This window comes from Nilaparvata lugens, chromosome 7 (genome assembly GCF_014356525.2).
Source record: "Nilaparvata lugens isolate BPH chromosome 7, ASM1435652v1, whole genome shotgun sequence".
In the NCBI taxonomy this organism is placed as follows: Eukaryota; Metazoa; Arthropoda; class Insecta; order Hemiptera; family Delphacidae; genus Nilaparvata; species Nilaparvata lugens.
Window position 1 is genome coordinate 31428508 of NC_052510.1, and position 20273 is coordinate 31448780.

The following is a 20273-nucleotide window of genomic DNA, read 5'->3' on the forward strand; positions in this document are numbered from 1 at the left end:
ATATATTTTGTTTTTTCTCTCTCTTTACGTACCGTACTCTGCGAACTCAATCACATATTATATGAATTGGCGTATTACATTTTGAAACTGCTTCCAATCCTAGCTTAGATTGGAGCTATCTAACTTTCAGCACGACAGTCCGGTGTCAAACCCACTATTATCTCTTATCTCTTATTCTCCTAATCTTCCCTTTCAACCCACACTTTCTTCGATTGTCAAACAATCAATTCTTTCTTTCTCTTTCACTTTTATTCTCTTTTAATATATACTTTTTTGCTTTCTATGGTTATTCTCAATGATTTTGATCATGAAATCACAGAAGAATGTTACGATACGTTACTGGTTGATGACATCACTACATTTGATCCTAAGTCATATATACAAAAAAATCAACCATAAGTGGCATAAATATAATACAGTTGAATATTCGTAGTATTAGAGGGAATTTTGACGAATTTGCATACTTAATTCAAAATAGCAAAACTACTTTCCATGTTATTGTTCTCACGGAGACATGGATTACAGATAATAACTATTTCGATTTCTCTATTAATGGATATAGCGTACTCAATCAGCCCAGTAAGTTGAATAAATGTGATGTTATTTGTATATTTTTCAAAGATTCATTAAATGTCACCAGAGTAAATTATAGTATGGATGAATGCAATAGCATTATACTAAATATATCTCAGCCTTTGAAGAATGTGGATATAACTATTTTAGCATTATACAGATCCCAATCTTCTAACATGGAACGCTTTCTAAATAGCTTCAATATTTGCTTACACTTTTTTAGAGATCGTAGAAATATTATAATTCTTGGGGACCTCAATATAAATTTGAATTCCAACAATAAATACACAGATGATTATTTCAACTCGATGTCTTCCTATGGCTTCAGGTCTTACATTAATAAAGCAACTAGAGTTCACTTAAATTCATCTTCTTGCATTGATCACATTTTCTTAAAAACCCGCGATCTAAAGGATAACGACATGTTGGGAATTATTTTTAAAACCAATATAGCAGATCACTATTCCACTTGCCTACATATAAGTTTACCTCTAACAAACAGTAACAATAAAACCCAAATCCAAAGAGACATAATAAACTTTGATACACTTTCTAAAATGTTATAATCTGAAAAGTGGGTGGATATAAATGACCCCCTCAACGATGCAAACAAATCAACTGATATTCTAATAAACAGATTGCATAGCTTTATTCAGATCGCTACTACTAAAAAGCCCATCCCACATAAGTTAAAACCATTAAAAAATTGGATTACAAAAGGACTTATACAATCTATCCGCAACAGAGATAAAATCCATAGAACTCTTACTAAACAACCTTATAATATCAATCTTAAAAAGGAATATACAGATTACAGAAACAGGCTAAACAAACTCATCAAACTATGTAAAATTACGTATTACAGAAACGAAATTTCAGACGCTAAGGGTAACAGTAATAAAACTTGGAGTTGCATCAATGAACTGTTAGGCAAAGAAAAGAGAGTTACATCCCCAAAAATCGACGCAGATGTACTCAATAAACATTTTGCCGATGTGGGTAAAATATATGCGGAAAAACTTAAATCAAAAAACAACAACGTCTCACACGACTAGTTCAGATTCAAAAATAAACTCTCCAAACTCTTTCTTTCTGTATCCTACTAATGAAAATGAGATTTTAAAATTAATTCTTTCTTTGAAAGATAATTCATCTCCGGGTATAGACAAAATATCTAATTTAACCATAAAAAGAATAGCTCATTATATTGCTTTCCCGTTATCTATGATCATTAACAAGCATTTAATGCTTTACAGAAGGAGTCTTTCCAAAACATTTCAAAATTGCCTCAATTGTTCCTTTATTTAAATCTGGTGACCACAAGGATCCCTCCAACCAATAAGTTTATTGAGTGTTTTCTCTAAAATTATGGAAAAAGTTTTAAAATTCCGTCTCATTAAATATTTAAATATCCATAAAATAATTTAGGATAATCAGTATGGCTTCCAAGAAGGTAAAAGTGTGGAGGATGCAATAGTTAAGTTAGTAAATATTATATACAAGAATTTTAACGATAAAAAGAAGACTTTAGCTGTGTTTATCGACCTCAGTAAAGCTTTCGATACTATACCTCATGACAGACTACTCGAGAAGCTACAATATTTGGGCATACGTGGCATCCCACTAAAATTATTCACTAATTATTTGAAAGAACGCTCTCAGTATCTGACCTTGGATGTTAAAATGAGTACCATTAATTTATCTAATTATGGATTGCCTCAGGGGACAGTATTATCTCCAATACTGTTTCTAATCTATATCAATGATATGCTTAGAATGGGAGTTGAAAACTGTGAAATTTTGTCCTATGCAGATGATACCACCCTCGTTTTTTCGGCTGATTCCTGGGAAGACATGAAGGTCATCTGTGAAAATGGTCTAAGAAAAATAAAAAATTATCTGGATGAACACACCTTAACGTTGAACTCGAAGATAGTATTTATTCAACTTTCTCACCTAATAAGTCGGGTCTCCCTAGAAATCTTAATGAGCCAATAGAACCTGTGACTGCCCTAGCATAATAGGAGAAAAAAATCAAAGTTCCTAGGTATTATCCTTGACCAACATTTAAGGTGGGACACACATATTAACAACTTATGTCGTAGGTTAAGATTTTTGATTTATAAGTTTTACAATATCGGCATGCTGAGAGATAGAGATTTTGCTCGACTGGTATATTTTGCTTATGGTCAATCGGTCCTGCAGTATGGAATCATTGCCTGGGGGGGAGCTAGAGATGTCCATTTCAATAGATTGTTCATTACACAGAAATTTTTAATCAAAGCTATATCTTCCAAACCCAGACTGTACCCAACCAACGATCTATTTACCGATTTCAAAGTTCTAACCGTTAGACAGCTGTATTCAAAAAGCCTCATCCTTTATATCATAAAAAATAGAAACAAATTCCATCTCCGTGTGACTCAATATAATTTAAGACCATCTAGTACAACCTATAATTTTGACCGTACTGTTCTCGAGGTATGCTGTAGACAATTTGTAGCAAATAAATTAGTCAATTTTCTTCCTGGTGAGGTACTGGGTATTGCAACTACTTACAATTTAAGTAAGATTATAGATAAATACATATTAGATTACAAGCTTGATGAGAAACTATTCCAATAACGTTACTTATTATAAATGTCCGTATTTGTCTCCTTTTCATTCTTTTCTTTTTGGAACGTCGATATATATTTCTTCCAATTAAAACTCGAGTGACCCATATCCTAAAATACTTAATCAGATTACGCTGTGATTTGTCTGCTGTATTGAATAAAAATATATAATTTATTGGATGCAATATTAAAAAAAAACATAAAAATTTCTTGATGAACCTGTCTCTCTCTTCTTAGTTTTTTTCTTTTCCTCTCAATTATTATTTTTAACCGCTAATTCTGAGTTGTTTTTTTTTCATTTATTTTTCCCAACTTCACTTTCAACTACTATTGAATTCTATTATAGGACTCATATCTGCGCACAGGTTCAACGCCTATGCAGGTATTAATATTTTCCTCTTGAGTTAGTGTACTGTACTTTTTTGCATAGATTAACGTTTATTATTATGTATTTTTCTATATTATACACTGCTTTGTAAATCGAATTAGCGTTTCTCTCTTTGCTGTAAAGTATTGTATTAAAATGTTTTGTTTTTGTTTATTTTGGGAAATAAATCATTCATACGAGAGAGAGACATTGTCACCTCTACATCCCTACTACGCCAGTCACTATTTCACCGTTTAAGGGGTTTAAAATTGAGTGACCTGGCTGGCTCAGGTTTGGTGTCAGAGTTTTCAGGTCGCACCTGATCGATTTCAAGGCCTCTGACATGACCTGTCATAATAGGCAGTCTGATCTGATTAGGTCATGATTGTTATAGCCTAATTTTTATTAGGCAGGCGGGACCGACGGGGTTAATGTGTCCATCGGCAGCATGTTTGAGGGATTGATGCTCATATTAGGTTAGGTGGCCTCTAATTGCTTACAGGCAAAGCGGGCGGCGAGGACACAGCTATGGACCGACTGCTGATGGTCTTCTGCTGGAAGGTGGTCTGCTGCATGGTGCTGCTGCTGCAGCTGCTGCTACTGCTAGCTGCAACCACCTGCAGCTGCATCGCTGTGCTCTCAGTCGTCATCGACATCGAGCTGCTCATGTTGTAGCTTTGGCTTGAGCTGCGCATCGACACGAAGCCCGAAGACGAGGAAGTCCGCTCTACACCACCTGCACAAACTATCATAAATAACTATTTTATTTAAAATATTCTATTTCATTCAAAATTTGCTCGTTCTTCTCAGCTTTGAAAAGTGTCAATTGCTTTTTGAAAAGTGGAATTGACATAACCTACATTATGATTCGGACAGTATAGTATAAATTGGAAATGGGACAGTTTTGGGTATCAACCTGTTGCTCGTTTTTCTGAGAGATTTGAAGAGTGTGAATAATTGTTTTTTTGAAAAGTAGAAGTGACATAACCTATATGCTGATTCGGACATTGCAGTAAAGATTGACAATGGGAGAGTTTTGGGCATGAGCCTTTTGTGCCTTTCCTCATATCAAGTATTTGTACACAATGTGATAAATAAATGAATAAATATATATTGCTATAATTGCTACAAAGCTATACCAATAATATATCATTACAATATATTTAATTATAGTCATTGTGCTCGTTCTAGTGCACTGTTTTCTATTCTTTCTTTTCCAACTTATTATTTTGTGATTGTTTTTCATAATGATTTGTTGTTTTATTCTTACTTATTTTCTATTTTTAGTTTACAAATATTTCTCTTTTGTACTTCAGTATTTGTTTTTCTGTTTATTACAAGCTCGCGATCAGCCATTAGTTTTTTTAGGTACGGTTGATAATTTTATTTTTATGTATTATGTGATTGTATGTATAAATATGTGAAAATTTTTCAGTAGCCTGATATTTACAAACATCAATAACATACACAAATACAAAGTTGTACACCACTGTAGAAAGTTTAAGAACAAGCAGCAGTTTAAAAATTGAAAGGTAACATTCTTGAGCTCCAGTTGAAAACTCAATACAATTATAAAATAAATTTTCATATCAAAACTGAGAAACAGTATGTTCAAAACCTACAATTATGTGAGTTGATATGAATTTCAAATAAAGATAAAAGTTTTAGTTAAAGTTATAGTTTAGCTGGAAATTTTACTGACAAAGTAATCGAGAAGCATCTGGTTGATGATGAAAGTGGATTTTAGAAATAACAATAAAATATCTCGGTTTAGTTTATATTTATATGAGAACAATTCATTCATTTGAAAAATTAACAAATAAATAGTGACACTTTTGCCATAATGATTACTTTAAGAAAGTAGAGTGAATCCCGCACAGGATTGATGAGAAAAAGCTTTTTAGAGATTCCACTCAACTTGTCAGCTTTCAACAATAAGTAACTGGAGCACTGTCTAGAAATTGCAGAACAGTTCCTATTCAGTGTTACAATCAGTTTCAGGTACAATAACATCCATAAACACCTCAACTTAAAAACAATAATCTATAAATAAAATACATATCACCAGTGAGTATTAAATACAAACAACCAGAACACCAAACTAACAAGAAAACTACATTCACAAGTATGTGGTAATTGAAATGATGTCTCAGTGCTAACCTGGGGCCGTCGGCTGCTGAGTTTGATCTTGAATACTGATGTTATTGTTATTATTGCTAGTGCAGTTGCTGTTATTACTGTTACTGCCCGGACTATCCCAGCAGCAACAGCTGTTACTATTCTGACCACCGTTCAGCACAGTCCCTGTGTTAAGCAGACAATTGTATCATAAATAGAGCAAGGTTAATGTACATAAATCAACAAGATCAACAATATTATAAGTAAACAGATTATCATGTAATAATATAGAAAAGGGGAGTTATTTCTCAACCTCCCTGCATTAGATAATGTGAACCTCATAGGAGCTGCTAAACCACAGATTATTTCATAGATATTATTCAATTTACTAGTAGCTGGCAAAATTAATTTGATTATCACTTTCCTTGAAATGCAACAGATATCATGCACTTCAGGAAACTCTTTCGCCTTCGCTTACAAGCTTCAACATAGAATATAGTATTTTTACAATAAAGCAGCCTACACCGATTTATAAGAAAGTCCAACTACCCACCATGCTTAAAATAAATTGATTTTCTGAAAACTTTAAAGATGTATGAAGTTCCTCACCAAAAAAAAGTTCAAGCACCAAAATTTGCTTTGACGTATTAGTAGATTCTTAACATGAAAAATAATAGGAAAGTTAAGATATTTGAATAGTAACCAAGTTGAAGTATCTAGGTACACTTTTCAGAATTTTTTTTTGCATCTACAGCCAAAACGAAAATCATAACTGAAAAAAAGGAATTATACTGCCATATCTAATGAAACAAACGAAACATTAATCAAATAGTGAACTGAGGTGGCATACATATAAATTATTCTTGGAGAATGAAGTTTTATGATCTCAACAAAACTGCTACAAAAATAAACATTTTGAATTAAATGAATTTATAGAAATGAATGTTAGAGAACTACTATGCAGTTTTGAATGATTCTCTTAATAAGGCTAGTCTCCAAGTTTTAGGTGTTCACCAGTAAAGCATCACACTTATACACAAAATTAAAACTTGAACAAACATCTTTAAATAAACTATTAGAATCAATTAAAACTTTCAAAAATAAAATTAATTTTATTATTGGATAAGATTTATTGTTCATTTTTAGAATAAAAACCAACCAGCTTATCACAAAAAATGAATTTGAAATTCCAAACCCACTCCACACCAATTGCCATAGTAGAGAGACAAAATGATTGAACCAACCAAGAAGAAATTTTAATAAATTGTTGAGTGAGAAGCGGAGCATTGCGCACTCATAAATGAAGTAGAGCCTGGTGGCCGTTTGAAAAACTTACAAGATCTAATTGCGTGTTTAAAAGTATTAGACAGACCATGTGACGCCTCGGTATGCATCGAACTGTCTTCGTCCATCATGAGAGCTCTGATCTCCTCGTCCCTGGATGAGGCGTTCAGCATCGAGTCCAGGCTGCCAATCGAAGAAGTGTCCTCCGAACGCATGCTCAGCTGCTCCATCGAGTAGGTCGGCGGTCCTTTCGAGTTGCGCTGTTTCGGAGGTAGAGGTGGCGGTGGAGACTCATTGCTCCACATTCTGTCAAACATTAGACATATTGAAAATAACACGTAATAAATACGGAGGAATATATAGATTTGACTTCGTTACAACTAAATAGTAATCTGACTATATGAAAAATAAAGTAAATGTAAAAAATGTACAATAATAAAAATTTAATGAAAACGATGTCATCAATTATTTATTAATTCATGTGAAACTGAATTTCCATGTATTTTATTTTATGACATGCCTTCATAGCCACTACCTCCGTAAACACTACGTAAACACCTCTGTTTACGGAGGTAGTGTCATAGTCATAGCCCAATCCCAATAGCCAGAACGAGTCAGTCGCGGTTTAGTTGAGTTTCGATCGATGTCACTGACCAGCTGGTAATGGTAAAAACATTTGGTTGTCATCCTTCTGAGATGCGAACGAGACTTAACCGTTCTTAACCGTGCTCTACAATACGCTTGTGTTACATAGTGGTTATAGAGACTATATAGTCACTGTAATGAAAGTCAATCACGAGCTCGACATAAACTCAAAGCTAAACATCGACCTGACCGTTCTGTTCGTACCCTTTGAGAGCAGCACCTACAATGTTCTCTTATATCTAAGAAAACATATTTGATAAGGTTTCAAACGAATCTTCATTTCATACTGGCATCAGTAATTTCAAAACATTAAATCCCAATGCTGATAGTTTTTGGAAATCCATTAATCTGGTAGTATTCCTTATCAGTAAATCCAAAACATTGAACCAATGCTGTCAGTTTGTAGTAAATCTATTCATACTAGTAGCATTCCTTATCAGTAAATCCAAAACATTAAACTCCAATGCTAACATTTTGTAGTCTGATTGTATTAGACTACAAAATAAATTTAATTCTACTAGATTGTTTTAATCTATTCATAATGGTGGAATTCCTTATCAGTAAATCCAAAACATCAAACCACAATGCTGATAGATTGCAGTGAATCTATTCATACTGGTAGCATTTTTTATCAGTAAATCCTCGCCGATGCTGACAGTTTGCAGTGAATGATCTAACCTGCCGGGGAGAGGTGGCTTAGGCGGCGGAGTGTCGTCAAGAAGAATGGACTCAGAGCTGCGATGGTGTGCGTTGTGCGTTGTGCGTTGCACCGACTGCGTCGTCTGCTCCAGGATCTGCCGCTCGCGAGGCGTCAGTGGGATGTCGGGCAGCGAGTTTCGCTGAGTCAGCTCGGCCGAATAGGTCGAACTCCTGTCTAGAGGCGACGGCTTGCTGGTCGAATCACTCGTCTTGTTCTTTTGCTCACCTATTTTCACTACGGCCAGTGCTACCAAATTCTGAAACAACATTTAAAAATTGTCCAATATTAATAAGTTCAGTTTAACTATTTTCGGTTATGCCTGTTGATTATTTTCTATTCACGTACATGATTTGTGTATCATGAAATATAGAAGTAAATACATGAATAAATAACTAAATGAATAGGTAGATAGATTGAAGAATAAATAAAATTAGTTTTAGGCGAATGCCTGTTGTTTTTACCTAAATTGTATATGTACCTGAATAAATATGAATATGAATATACAGAAATGATTGTTGGAAATGGAATTGTCAGCAAATTAACAATTCGGGCATGATAACCACTTACAATATGAACCCCCTCTGTAGTAAAGAACATTCAAAACCAGATCAATTCACAAATATTGAATTGATGATGAAATAACAGATTCATTTCAAAACTGGATGTAAATTTAATTGAATAATATCCTATTTCAAACAATTAATTCGAATTTTGAACTTATTACACTAGAGTAATAGACGCACATGAGTGTTGTGGAATTTCTCCATATTAAGGTGAAATAAAAAAATATAGCCTACTGTCCGTTCCATATGAAAGTGTATTCAATTTGTAATTCTGCAAGTGGAACTAACACTATATTTTTCATCTAACCTTCATTTTAAACTTGTCAAAGGACTATAAGCTACAGTTATAATAAGCTTTCACCGGTCCGATGAAAACGGATTAGTGAGTGATAAAGTGAGTGACCTAGTAACATATTTCAACTTGTGTCAAATGAGATTCCACTAAATATCAATTACATTACAAGCTTCAAACACACTTCTCATACGTAAGGCTGGCCAATAACGGTACAACATGCATGTCATGTTTACATATACACATACACGTGTTCATCATCAGCGGAGGCTTCTAACATAAAATAAACAACCAATCATTGGGAACAACCATAAATCCCTGGGAAATTACAAATTATCATTATAGGAAAATGGTAATTCAAATAGAGAAGAGAAGGGAAGGGAAAAATAAACAACAAAAATAGGAGATACAAAAACCTAGCCTCAAAATATATTGCTCGAAGCGTTTCGCTGTGATGACAAAACAATATAAGACGACTGGGTAGCATGTTTATCATGCATGTTCAACCGTTAGTGGCCTGCCTAAGAAACTCACTTGAAATTTAAAATCTATTTATCTCTTATCATAATCTTTTTTTAATATCCACGCCAAAGCCGAATACTTTTGTGGATAACGCCCACGGCAAAAATATTGGACAAATAGCCTAAATTCATTTTTTCTGGTGCACTGAATACTAGCATACATTTGAGGAACTAGACTTCTAGGGGCTGAATCATAAAACTATCAAAGTGTTATAAAATGGGAAAATGCTGACATGAGGATGATAATTATAATGAAATAGTAATAGCACATTATAATCAAGTCATATTTCATCAGTTATTTATAAAATAGCATGGTACCCTTTTCTAAATTAATATAAAATAATAGATTAATTTCGAAAAAAATGGTAGGCTACTATAATGCTATTTTATAAATGAAAATAAGTAGCCCTGAATACATACATTTCATCAGTTATGCACATAATACTGTCAACTGCTTCGGTTCTAATGAACTAGATGGTTATGAAAATTACCTGAACAGCATTCTCGACCAACTGGAGAACTTCGGCGACATTCTCTTCATCGATGGCTTTTTCTCCTTCAAGTAGGACATTATCACAGAGCTTTATGAGCTGGGCCAGGCTCTGATACACTTGGTTAGTTGCTGACACAAGACTCGAACTGTAACGTGACAAGGTTGTGAAATGAATACTAAATTACAAATAAATCAAATATACATAAATAAGTTTAGCAAATTTCAAGCTTTTATTGATTTTTGAATGAGTTCAAGAGTTAATTCATACTGAGTTATTTGGCAAATAAGGGATTATTTTCTAATAATTGTTAAGAAAATTTACTTTAGTTGTAAGATTTGGTTAAACTACGAACTACATATTTAATGAAATCTCATTTGATTGAAAATGAAATGTAATCCTTGCTATCATTTGCTATATTTACAAAGTATATTATTTGACTGGTTTGGATGTCTGTTGTTGTTTGGTTAAATAATCAACTTAAAGTATTTCCAAATCAGGAACAAATAGTTAACCAATTACTTCCCGTCAATCTACTGTATTAATATACAGTATTATATAACAACAAAAAATTTGGTAAGAATCGATTAGAATAACACTGTCGTAAAATCAATGAGAACGAAAACTGAATGAAACTCACCTTTGGTCAATAAAAATGTAGGTCTTGAGTAGGCCGTGTATATTGGTGATAGACTCGAGAACAAGAGTGCCATTGCCCGGGAGTACTTCTAGCTTGTTTGTTGACACAACATCCTTGAAGTGCTTCAATGCGCATTGAACCTGACATGAAAAAAAGAAATGTTAAGTTCAAGTACCAAGTAAATATTTAATTACGTTTGCTCGGCAAGACGGTGAGAATAAATAAAACTATTTTGAGTAGGGAAGCATTCCCAGAATGAACTTCTCCCCTTTTGTAGCAGCCTCTTCATACTCGAAGGCCGCCCACATAACTTGCAAAACGCTGAATTATTCATTCCAGCTAGCTTAGGAAATGGCTTACTTTTGATATTTCGATCTTTCACTCGTCAAGTGATACAAAATCTTAGGTTTGTAAGTTGATATTTTAGAAACAAGCTCAGCGACCAACAACAACGAATTAAAGGCTTCACTTTGGAACCTATCTAATGATCATTGATTAATAAATCGAATTGTTATTGAAAGTTAGGTATCTGAAAATTTAATTGTTTATGAAAACTGTATGATTGTCTTTATATAACTACTATGCTGTAATCTATAGTATATATTATGAAGCTTATATAAGGCTTATACATGTACAGAATACGACGTTTGACGCATTATATCGTCTGAACTACTAAAAGATAATTAAATAGAAAAAATTTATTCAATTTGTGATACGGTTTACAAAAAGATAAAAATCTCAAAATATAAAAGCCCAATCAAGATTTTTCTATTGTAAATTATTACATTTGTTTATATTTTTAATAATAACATCATGGAACAATAAAAACTAAATTCAATCTATAAGTGCTTTTAACAGACCATTGTGGAGCACGGGTAACACCTGCTCGTCATTAATACAGTATAAATATATGAAAGACTTTATAAATAAAAATAGAAATCTAAGTACCCTTTTAAAAAATCTGGTGTAGCGCACTCACGCAACTTTCCTTGCCGTTATGAAAATTGATCACCTGACGCTAGTGTACACGCGCATCTCAAGTCTACTATTCAAAGATCCAAGCCAGCTGGTGACAGGACAATAACGCTGGAGACACACGAGGTCTGCTATCTCTTCATAGTGAATGATCTAATAGAATCAACAGTTGCCAACAGTTTGCAATTAAATAATCACATTTTCTCGAATTTCGAGCTTATTTTAAATTTTAGGTGAAAATGTTACTGGTCATCAATTGTAGAGATTTTCACGCTCAATCTTTTCCACTTGAAATTTTTGTTTGAATCGTATCTCAAGCCTAATAATTGGGAATCTAAAATCGAACTTTGCATAGATGATGCGAAGCTCCTGAAATTTTTACAGATATGAGACTAGTGGCAGTTGATAGAGCTTATCAATTACTATTTTAGGTATGAATTTGATCAAAATCGTTGGAGCCGTTTTCGAGAAAATCGCGAAACACCCTGTTTTTGACAACATTTTTGCCATTCTAGCCGCCATCCTAAATTGAATTTGATTGAAATTGTTCGTGTCGGATCCATAAGGTGCGTACAGACTGTCGCTCTGCTCCGCAACCGAACGTCACTCCAGCAGAGCGATTGATGATCGACCGGCGAGCAACAGTGGTTCGACCGGGGAACGCGAGAAGATCTAATATCTTCCGTAACGTTCATGATGGGTGCGTGGGCGGTGCGACTGTGGTTCGATGGTGGTACGAGGGCGGTACGAGGGCGGTACGAGGGAGGAGCGTGCTCAGTGCGGGTTGGAAGCACGAATATGTGTACGCAGCTTTATATTGTAATGACTTTAAGTTCCAAATTTCAAATTTCAAGTCATTCCGTTAATTGTAAGGTGATATATCGTGTACACAGACGAACACGTGTACACACACACACACACACAAACACACACACACACACACACACACAGACCAATACCCAAAAATCACTTTTTTGGACTCAGGGGACCTTGAAACGTATAGAAATTTAGAAATTGGGGTACCTTATTTTTTTCGGAAAGCAATACTTTCCTTACCTTACCTATGGTAATAGGGCAAGGAAAGTAAAAATATTGTTTAGTCACAACATGTATCTTGATAATGGCATCATATATAGCTAATGAAATACTTTATATGAAATATATGAAAAACTAATACAGAGTTTAAACAAGACTAACTAGTAAGACTGACAAAACTATCATTCCACTTTGTTTGAACTTTAACGTAACTTTAAAAGAAAAACAAATGCTGACGTTTCATGATTTGAATCAATTTGACCAAAATCTACAACAATAGAGTAGACCCTACTTGAGATCAATAGAGCAAATCTATCGCAACGTTATAAATACTGGGTTATAATAATTATTATTATTGGGTTTCAAACAGTCCGATAATTTGAATAATTTTTTGAAAATGAATAAATTTTAATAAATTATAATACCAAATTTTAACAGAACTAACTAGTAAGACTATAAAACTATAATTCTACTTCATTAGAGCTTCCAATATTAGAAGGATTACAAATGTTATTATAATGTAGTCTAAATTTTTCTATAATTTTCCACATCAATTTGACTGAAATCTTAATACAGTGGAGTACTTCTGATCGATAGAGCAAATCATTGCAACTTCATTAGTATTGAGTTTTAATCATTAAAAAACTCAAATATTATTAGTTTAACTATTAATTATTTTAAAAAACTTTTTTCGAATTTTATTGGATATTTTTATTCTGATTGTATTTTGATCTTATTTTGTGTATTTTGTGTTGAATAAGATTATTGATTAATAGATATTAATCTTAATATTGAAACACAATCTTCATAAAATTTATTTATTATGACTGGGTTTCAAATAATGTTGAATTGTGAGTAGTAAAAATCTGCTCGACTCGATTTGATTGCGGCTGAGTTAGGCCTACCTCTTTGACATGCCGATCAAAGTCGTGCACAGGGTTGCGCGGGGGGTGGTGGGGTGGCTGGTCGGAGGTGCTGGTGGTGCGAGCCTTGGGCGGAGGCGGAGCCTTGGGCGAGCCGGGCCGTGTGCCGCCCCCGGGCGAACGCATCTGCGACAAAATGTCCAGGAAGTCTTCCTTGAACGACCAAGCGCGACGTGGTGTCTTGCCAGCGCCGCCCCCACTATCGTCTGAAACAAATTATTAACATAAAGTGAATAACTATGTTTACACCAGTTAAACATAATTTGTATAATAAGCATAGCATCAGTTGAAGGAAAAAAAGAGGTTTTGCTGAAAATTTAAGTATTCATGCGATCTTTGTAATATAGTTGATAACTGAAACTAGTTTATCGTTAGATCAGGCATCATTTATATAATAAGCATCAGTTGAAGAAAAGCATTGAGGTTTTGCTAAAAATTTGAGGTTTTATAAGATTTTTGTAATGTAGTTAATAACCGGAACTAGTTTCTCGTTAAGCCTCGTTCTCACGACGCGTGACTAGCCAAGTCACAGACGTCCTTGGATCTGCCACAGATCGACGAGAAGTCTCTGGAATTGCGAGCCAACAGTTCTCACGGCGCGGGGTGGCTCGGTGGGACTCGGGGCGGCACGTCGTACCTCAAGCCCGTTCGGACGTACGCGAGCACCGTGGTCTCTGGGTCGGTGTCTAGTTGTTGTTTAGAACTGTTGTTCAAAGAACTGTTGAAGAAAAGAATTGTTGAAGCAAAGAACTGTTGTGACTTCTTTTTTCTTTTTCAGTTCCTTTAATGAGCATTCTATTGAGAAATTTGATTGAATCCGTTTCCAAGCATCATACACTTTGTTCCTATCTTTATGTTCTTCATTGACGGGATTCCATATGATCGGTTCCTGCTCGTATAAATCCAAAAACTCTATTTCATTAGTCCACTCCATTTTTAACTAGTTAAAAACCACCAACCGAACTCAACAACAACACAGTACAAAAGGACATGCGTTCGACATGCGCTCGGCTCGGCGAATGGCAGGCCGGGAGAACGGGTACACAAGCCGATGCGAGGCTCGCGTCTGCTCGAGCTCGCGCCTTTGATGTTTCATGAGTTTACCGACAAAAGTCGGGAACGGCTCGTGGCGGCGCGTGGCTCGGTCGAGCCACCTCGAGCTAGGTCGAAAAGCAACTGATGCAGTGTTCTCACGACGCGTTACTCGACGAGCGGCAGATCAAGGCCGTCTGTGACTTGGCAAGTCACGGGTCGTGAGAACGGGGCTTTAGATCGGCGATAATCGGCTGAGACAATTTCTGGTAGTTTTATTGAACACCTTCTCTAGAATACAAACTGTTGTGCATCACTGGAGTATTCAAAAATTTTAAATTATGTGGGATAAAACAAATAATCTATATGAATATATCATGAATACAGAGTAAATCAATTCAAAATTATTATTGTGAACTAATGGTAAATTTCATTACAAATAATCCAGGTTTGAAAAGTGGTTAATTCATAGATACGATTAGAAATAGTAGTGGCTCAAATCAAATATTATATCCAACTATCCGTAGATAAGGGAAACGTCAGCTTGGACGTTGATCCGTTCAATTAGTCACATAGGGTCAGTCACCAACAAATTATCATCACTCGCTTTTAACTCTGACGACGATACTTGTGTTCACTGGTTAGACTACATGTACAGTTACCTCAATCTCCTAACAATCCACTTTGTACTGTTAAAAATAGGAATGACACATTCTTCAAACAATTCCTTAACTCACGTACGTGTTTTTAAAGTGCAGTGAGAATAACTGTATGACATGTATTTCATCACTTTTGAGGCGCGTTCAATTTTCAAACTCACGAAAGAGGTAAAGTTTTCAAAATTGCAACAAAATATTCAAGAAATTCGTAAAAAAACTTCAAGAAATTCGTAAAAAAACTTCAAGAAAATTCTTCATATCTGTAATTGCGATGATTATGATATCAACTCCTAAAAGTTTGCAAATCTTTTCGTAAAAATATAAATTGAAACACAAATTCAATCAATTCTTTAAAAAAGACAATAACTTATCTGAAAATTCAAACTGCACACGCCTACCTCTACTGCTCCTACACCAAATCCGTATACTATTACTATGGGTAGCTGAACTGAGTAGAAATAATAGAAGCAAGCGTTTTTGCACTAGACAGAAAAAGAAAAAATCTGGTGTGGCACACTCACACAACTTTCCTTGCCGTTATTAAAATTGATCACCTGACGCTAGTGTGCACGCGCATCTCAAGTCTACTATATAAACAAAGATCTGAGCCAGCTGATGACAGGACAATAACGCTGGAGACATACGAGGTCTGCTATCTCTTCATAGTGAATCATTTGATAGAATCAACAGTTGCCAACAGTTTGCAATTGAAATAATAACATTTTCTCGAATTTCGTGTTTATTTTCAATTTTAGGTGAAAATGTTACTGAACATTAATTGTAGATATTTTCATGCTTAATCTTTTCCACTTGAAATTTTTTGTTTAGATTATATATGAAGGCTGATAATTGAGAATCTAGAATCAAACTTTGCATAGATGGGGCGAAGCTCCTGAAATTTTTACAGATATAGGACTTGTTGCAGTTGATAGAGCTTATCAATGACTATTTCAGGTATAAATTTGATCAAAATCGTTGGAGCCGTTTTCGAGAAAATCGCTGACTGGTGAACATAGTAATTCAAAAAGTTCATGGTCCTGAAGATAAGCAACCATTGGAGCCATACATTACAATGCCAAGGTTTTCATGTTCCATTTCAACCGTAGATGTTTTCAATAATAAAAATATGCAAATTACATTGTATTGTGTGTGTACATAAATCGTGGACTACTTGCAAATTGAACCGGGCGTGGCTTGCGTTGTAAACAAGACAGTGTTCGGTTGCGTGCGTGCGAGTGCACACATAAACGTCTATTTATACGTACAATTACACACATGATAATGACAGCAGGCCAGTGAACCATGTAGCAGCTATAGATAGATATATTTGGCTACTTTGTCGAGGCAGATTCAGATGAATGCAAAGATGTGGGTGAGTGAGAATTCAATTTTGTGTGAGTCATGACTAGAACGGCCTCTGCTATGTATGGGTGGGTGGCTGCTGGCTGCTGGCTGCTGGCTGGATACAACCAAATAAATGTTTTCCTATTCATCAGCGCTGCGAACTTTCCTAGCAACACGTTTGACGGCCACTGATCGGCTACAGGGGAGCCCACCCACTCACAACATATTAAATGCAAAACATCCGGCATCCTTTAGATACCTTTAGTGGTAACTGATTTATTTATGGGTTAGCGATGAAAAATTGAGTGGGAAAATCAGTTTTATCGTCGATGAATGGGAAATGGTTATTTATGGCGATACGAGTATAACGATGTAAAATTCATGAATAGTGCATTTCTTACCTTATCGGAACAAGCTACAAGTTCTTACCTTACAATTTCTTACCTTATCGGAACAAGCTACAAGTTCTTACCTTACAATTTCTTACCTTATCGGAACAAGCTACAAGTTACACACATTGAGGGCTGTTAGCACCGAACCAAAACAAGTATGAACCTGTTGGTGATAAAGGTTTACTCCACAACAATTGATAACTTATATTGTTCATTTTGTTACATGACTTCACTTTGTTACAGGAAATTGAATACAAAAATGGAAGCAGAAAATATAAGAATGAATTAAATAAGAAACATTGAAAGGACATTTTACATCTAATGTAGTATAGATGATAGAAAATGTAGGATAATAATGATTTGTAGAGAGATTATTTAAACAGTTTTGCCAAGTTATGATGCGTATTAATAAATAATGTCTACACATTTTCACTACAATCAAAATTTATATTCTTTCTTTTTCAAGTAAATTATTTGTCTTCATAATGAAGCAGAAGCAGAATACTAACAAGAAGATGAAACAAGAAGTGAAGATAGAGGAGGAGAACGTGAAGAAGAAAGAGATATAAAATACAACTCAACCAAACCAAACAGCACAATCAACAAGTAATCAATTTATCACTGTATTGAATCACATATAGGCTACAAAAGAACTAAGCTTTTTAAATTCTAGGACAATAGAAACAAATTCACCAGAGTCAAGACTAAAAACAAGAATATTTCAAACCAACCTTCTCACAAGAATACCGTACAAAGTTCTGAACTGATCATACCTTCATCAGTAATGGTACACGATCCCTTACAACGTAATGAGAAGATAGACAACATGACAAGCCATAGCTGGCATTGTATTGAACCAACTCCCACCAGTTCAAATGTGACACCATCACTAAACTGGCCAACAACCAAATATACATATACAGTATATATATATATATATATATATATATATATATATATATATATATATATATATTATGAATATAGCTCGTCATACAAATAATATCTATAGCTAACACAGATATATGATTACTAATCATACAACTGTAGTCATACAAAAGGTAGAGTATATCTATGCCACTATGTTTAACACACTTTTTATAGATTCAGCCTTCGCGGACGCACAAAGGGGGGATTGAAACATCAGGATTAAAAGTATGAGCCATCCAATGATGAGGTCACCCACCAAATTACTCACCTAATGCACAACAAATGATACCAGTTGGTTTCGAAACGCACCAAAAATCACAACAAGAAACTTGGTCGTTTTGATAACTGCACAAATATCAATGACAACTAATGAATCGAGGTAACACACATACATGAATATTGAGTAATATTAGTAACAAAGTTACTTGTTTTTATTTAAAAATTTATTATTATTTAGCTCAACTTTGTATAATGTATTATTATTTCTTTTGTATTATTTTAGTTCTTATGGCGAAATTTGATTGAGGCTTTTTACTTTGCTTGCCCTACCTACCACCATAGATCCTCAGCAGCATGTAACTTACAGCACTCAGATCTCAATGGAATGAAACGATGATCATTGAGAAAGGAGGTGTTACATCTTGTATAGTCTGGGTTTCACCACATTTACTACATTTACAACTAGTATTTCGCAAAAAAAAACCAGCACTTGTTCGAGGTTCTTGGATCAGTTTTTGTTTGATATCGTGAAATAATTATGGAGTTTGACACTAACCAAAACACATGTTTCAATCATGACACAGGATAAAAAAGGAGTACTTAATTTATCTGAACTGATGATGCACAATGCACTATTGAGTTATGTCTAATTAATTGAAATATTTCGTAAATACAAAATCCAAAAGCCGAGTATTGAAACAATTCTTTGAAGTAAAGAGATTGTTCTATCCTATTCCCACTACCGTGCTAATGTGTAACAGTACAGAAGCTGCCAAGCAACTATGACAATAGGATTCACTTCTAAACAATAACCATTAAACCATTTATATAGTGTTACAAGTCTCAAGTGAAGACAAATTCCCTAAGTTCTAGTGAACAAAATCTGCTTCGAATGAGTTTCAAGTAACTTGCTTCGAATAAGTTGTAGGTAGCGAATACTTGCCTTGAATTACAATAAAACTTCAAAACAGTAGCTGTATATCCTAAAGAGTACCATAAATCACCATGTGAAACAGAAATAACATACGCACTGATATAACTATTAGTTATGTTGGATAAAACTGATCTACAACAATCTGTGACGAAATATTATTGTTCTGAATGAAAGCTCAAATATTAGAAGGAAACACATCGTCACAGATGATAACTGATTTTCCTGGAAACGAAGGAACAGGGAAGTAATGCATGATCTGATAAGTGAGCGATGTGACAAGTGGCAATGACAATAGTATTGATTTTATTTAAGGCTTCTCATATGAATTTCAGGATAAAACCAAATTTAATGAAGCATACTTCAAAACCTTGAATTGATTGTGTCAATTGCAGAAGCTCAATTTAATCACATGATTAATATTTGAGGAGAAAATAAACCACAAATATAACATTGATAAGATTTTTCGCCATATTTCCCCCGTCACTTCCTGTATTGCTGATTATACATTATTTATTGGGTAGTAGTTGTAGGTTCAGTGGACAATGACACTGTGAAATCGGAACAACTTCATCTTTCGAAAAGGTAGGTCGAAGTTGTATGGCTCATTTTAGTTTTTGAACAAACTTTTATAAAACAGAAGATGATGTATTCACTAGTGTAATGAAATTGTTAAAAGAATAAGAAACAACAGTTGGGAATGCAAGAGCACGAGTTTTAGAATTCAATAAAGGATAAACTTGTCTAGTTCACCAGTATAAGCTGAAGTAATTAGTTCCTGACAAAGTACTAGAGACTAGACTAGAGTATTGCTTGCAAGCTTAATGTCAAGTGTAATCAAAGATAATTTATTATACAACCAGTCAACCAAAATCTTGTATTGTCTTTGGTGTATTATAAAAATATCACTACAATGATAATTTGATTATAAGTTTGAAACATCAAGGAAATGTAAAATATGGATTGTGGAACGCCCCTTTGGTGTCTGCCACTTGAAAATTAGCAGAATGAAATGTTATTCTAA

At 34.4% G+C, this 20273-nt stretch overlaps 1 protein-coding gene across 12 annotated transcripts in view; it reads right to left on the minus strand.

Annotated features, from left to right (window-relative positions):
* Positions 1 to 20273, minus strand: part of LOC111050783 (guanine nucleotide-releasing factor 2) — a 76976-nt gene that overhangs the window by 48121 nt on the left and 8582 nt on the right. For 4 of the 12 annotated variants that reach the window (XM_039432551.1, XM_039432543.1, XM_039432541.1 and 1 more), the window contains exons 1-8: positions 17943 to 18076; positions 13725 to 13948; positions 10810 to 10949; positions 10170 to 10317; positions 8281 to 8558; positions 7010 to 7263; positions 5716 to 5859; positions 4056 to 4300 (exon numbers count right to left, since the gene is read on the minus strand). In XM_039432551.1, the coding sequence (XP_039288485.1) occupies positions 4056 to 4300; positions 5716 to 5859; positions 7010 to 7263; positions 8281 to 8558; positions 10170 to 10317; positions 10810 to 10949; positions 13725 to 13948; positions 17943 to 17997 (1488 nt within the window). In that variant the 5' untranslated portion in view covers positions 17998 to 18076. Of the gene's footprint in view, positions 1 to 4055; positions 4301 to 5715; positions 5860 to 7009; positions 7264 to 8280; positions 8559 to 10169; positions 10318 to 10809; positions 10950 to 13724; positions 13949 to 17900; positions 18077 to 20273 lie in introns of those variants that run through there. The other 8 variants (XM_039432542.1, XM_039432548.1, XM_039432546.1 and 5 more) reach the window with 7 other exon arrangements.